General features: G+C 36.9%; 1 protein-coding gene across 1 annotated transcript in view; it reads left to right on the top strand.

Annotated features, from left to right (window-relative positions):
• tmtopsb (teleost multiple tissue opsin b) overlaps window positions 1-2,145 on the top strand; it is a 32,310-nt gene extending 30,165 nt beyond the window's left edge. Inside the window, 1 exon segment of the mRNA XM_014005382.1 lies at window positions 771-2,145. Within this exon segment, the coding sequence (XP_013860836.1) occupies window positions 771-1,064 (294 nt within the window). The 3' untranslated portion in view covers window positions 1,065-2,145.
• Window positions 2,146-3,974: the final 1,829 nt, after the last annotated feature.

Raw genomic sequence — 3,974 nt, forward strand, 5'->3', positions numbered from 1 at the left:
GGCGTACAAAGTGGCGTACGCAAGTTTCTGGGCTCAAATTGTGCGTACGCCTGTTTTATAAATCCGACCCCTGGACATTTATGGTTTGATTTCTTTGTATGTATGGATCACTTGGGTTGTTACCGACATCTGGTGAAAATTTCATGTCATTAACACCTCTAGTAATATATTTACTGAGAAAAATGGTGACGTGTTCAATACTTATTTTACCTGCTGTATATATTATGACTAGTTTTGAGAGCATACTGTAGGAAACTTGATGAAGTAATAAGTTATGGTTAATGTCACGCACCTGTTTTTACCCTGCAGCACCGTGGAGAAATGTAGTAGACTTTAAGTATACYTGTGGAACTGGAGAGTATACTAAGTACACTACGTTTATTCAGGGGAAGCCTGCTGGACTGCAGACGTGGAGGGAGAAAAAACAAAACTGYAAAAAGGTTCAGAATTTCAGATGTGTGGAATACATTAAGGTCTTTCAAGTATTTTTAAAGGAAATTATGTCAATTACAGTATTTGACGTATATCTATTTTTAAAATCCCTGACTTACAGATTTTGTTTGAAGTTTTTTRAAGCAAATTTTTTTTGTGTGTGTGTGTTGTGTTTTAGACAGTGATGGACTCTGATTAGTTTTTCCTTCCATGAATCACTGTTTAAGGCCTACAAATCCACAAAATTGATTTAGAAGACTTCCTATAACCTAAAGTGTGATGTGACATTATTCAGTAAACCTGTCCTTTCCAACTGCTGCTGTTTGTCTGTTGTGCAGTTTTCCAGATGTTTCCGGGCGTTTGTCTGCTGCTCCAATACCGAGCGAGGCTCCGGACACACATTTTCACGCATGACAAAGACACTGCGCACCATCCGCAAGGAGAGAGACGTCCACGTGTCCGCCCCTGCTCTGTCCACGGCCGTGCCCACGTCCAACTCCGTCCACGGGTCCGCACAGCAAGCCGGTGACGTGTCTCCATATTRAACGGACCGGGGKYACGCCGGGTCCGAAGAWCCTGCTGCTGTCGACCGTAAACCCAAACTGGTTCTGGTGGCTCACTACAGGGAATAAAGAGGAGCCTTACAGAGGACAAGTGCTGTTTAATAGCAGAGATGTGAGCTCGGATGGACTTCCACAGGATGGAGCAAAGGGTGGTTGTTTTGCAAATCCAGAAAAATGAGGAAATAAAGCATTTCAGGGGTTTTGTGTACAAATCAGAATGAAGATATGAATATTAGGGCTACACATAAAGCTTTGTGTTAACATCAACTTAAACACTTTTCTCATTGGACAAATATCAGTCACAAAGGTACAAACATCACATCAAAATTGACACAACTTTGCTTGAAGTTTTTTAAAATGAGAGGTTCATGCCAGGTTTACAACYAATAGTTTTTTTTTTTTTTTTGCTTTTTTAYTTGATCAGGACAGCTGTTTGGTTTTTGCTGGACTTTTTATTTTACATTGAGGGGAAAAAATCAAAGCTGTGAGATCAGAACAAGACCCCTCGCTGAGTCACGATAGTGATCGCAGTCGGATAGTGGGTTAAGTTGACCTCAGAAACGTTTAAAATGTTCAAGACCAAAGTCGTGGGAAGTTTTAGAGAAATGTCATTACAATTAGTATCTAACTGCTTTGCAAAATGAATTGCTGCTTTTATTATCTTACCATGAATCATTTGCACAGTTGGGTCATTATTACAGTGGCAATGATACCACCATAAATGTCACCACAAAGAAAGAACGCAAAGGCAGTTTATTTATTCTACTTATTTATTATTATTTTATTGCTTTAGTTGATCTTTTAAGGTTTGTGCCCTCGAACCTTCCAAGTCGGTGTATCCATCATCACTTTTGGGGGGGATATATTTCTATGTCAATATCTGCTACAAAAGTAATTTACTGTTAAAGATGTGCATTTAGAGTTAAATACTTAATGCAGGAAAAGTTAAATAATGCATTCATCAACCTTGTGAAAGAAGCAGCAGCACAAAGAGTTAAAATGTATTTGTAAAGGTAGAAAACAAGAAAAAGCTTTTGTTTTTAAATCTTTTATGCCTTTGTGGTTCTTTGTCCGGGTTTTTGCCAGAATCATATCCAGACTGTATCTTTTGTTTTTCTTCTCTAAAAAATAAAAAAAGAAAAAACTCCCATCTTGAACTGTATTTGAGCAGCTGAGAACAGATTTGTAAATCCCACAATGACTCAACTAATGCATTTTCTGTGTTCTGATAAAACTCTTTCAGTTGCCCCACAGTGAGTTTTGTCTTGAAAGGCTGTCAAAGTTTTGAATGGCTCTGAAGCAAAATGGAGTCTGATGAAACTCCTCCATCAGACCGAATTCAGTTCGGTTTAATTATGCAATGCAGTTTTATCACAATACAATCAATTATATTACAAACTGAATTGGTAAAAAAAATGTCTAAGGAAACAAGCAAATTTTTCCTTCGATCCCTCATCCCAACCTCCATTAAAACTAGGCTGAAWGTGCCGATGATCAGAACATTCTGAGTTCATTGTCTGGTTTCTGAACTTTGCAGAAACAAGAAACACCATGTCCTTGTGAAGTGTTTTTGAAGTGATTTTGTGTTTGAGCTCATGTCTGCAGACCTGGATCAATGTAACAACAATGTAACTGTGCACTGATCAGGCAAAAATTGTCCTTGTAACGTCATAAAACTAACACMTTGCTACAGGATTGCTGCAGTCATGTACAGAGGAAAGTCCGCCTTCAGAAAACCGGAGTGAAAAAAGTCTGGTTKTTCTATTAGATGTGATCTAAAACTTTTACACAATACTGTAAACAAAACATAAAATCAAATATGGAAATAAGCACGATCGCACTTTACTCACCACAGTCACCATTTCCTTAGCTTTTCATTTACTAATCTAAAAAGCACCCGCACCACTGCAGACGCAGCACCAATCTTCCTGTCGCACCACTCTTCCCTCAATCGTGAACAAGACCCCGAGATACTTAAACTCCTCAAGTATCTCGGGGTCTTGTTCACTTTAGAACCATATCTTTAGAACCATATCGGTTGAAAAAAGGGTTTAACATTTTGTTTGTCTTGTTTTCATGCTTGTTTCCAGATTTGTTGAGCTGATTTGTTTCATGCAATTTATCTCTTTTCGACTTACGTGTTGCTGTTTGGGGCTTCTGTCATTAACTGATACAAAAACCCATTAAATGAAAACTTAACGTTTTACTGGAAAATAGTTTTAGASTTTACTGGTTTAGATGTTTGTTTCAGCTGCAGTTTTGTATTAGTTGGTGTAAATCAGCTTTTGTGTATTTTAGGTATTAAAGTAAAACCATGTCACAAACAGGCTGAGATGCTTCTTCATTTATTTCATTAATTATTAACACAGACATTATTACAGGAGGGGAAGTGGATTAAAAGCTTTTAAAGGATTCAATTGAAAGTGAGTCATAAATGCTGCAAACAAGCCAAATAAAACTAAAAGTGCACAGTAGAGTTTGATTTCCCTGGCATCATTGATGTGAGCATCACAAAACTTTCTGTATAAAGCAACCTACCAGACCTCTTGAACTGAGTCGACTCCAAAGGTTAATGAGTTTAGATGTTACATCCAGTTATTATTTGTGTTTCTTTCACACTTTTCCACTGATTCATTAACCCTGTTCACAAACAGGCAGACAGGAACACACAAACACACAAGTAATTACATGACTACACAGCTATCCTGGTGAACAACAATAATATTTATATCACTAATAAAACTACTTTATATCACTTCTAAAAACTCCAGTGTCTGAGTAGAAATATCAGTAAGACAGATATTTATTTTCAATTTGCATTGTTTTCTCGGTAAAATAACATGTTGCTTCTTATTGTATTTGCTATATTAGTGAAAATGAAAAAAACAGCCATTTTTTCTGTAGCTATTTATTTGTTAAATTATTTTTCATTCACTTTGTAATTACAAACTTTTTAGGTTAATAAAATAATTGTGATAG

The sequence above is a fragment of the Austrofundulus limnaeus genome, unplaced genomic scaffold (genome assembly GCF_001266775.1).
Source record: "Austrofundulus limnaeus strain Quisiro unplaced genomic scaffold, Austrofundulus_limnaeus-1.0 Scaffold30, whole genome shotgun sequence".
NCBI classification, from domain to species: Eukaryota; Metazoa; Chordata; class Actinopteri; order Cyprinodontiformes; family Rivulidae; genus Austrofundulus; species Austrofundulus limnaeus.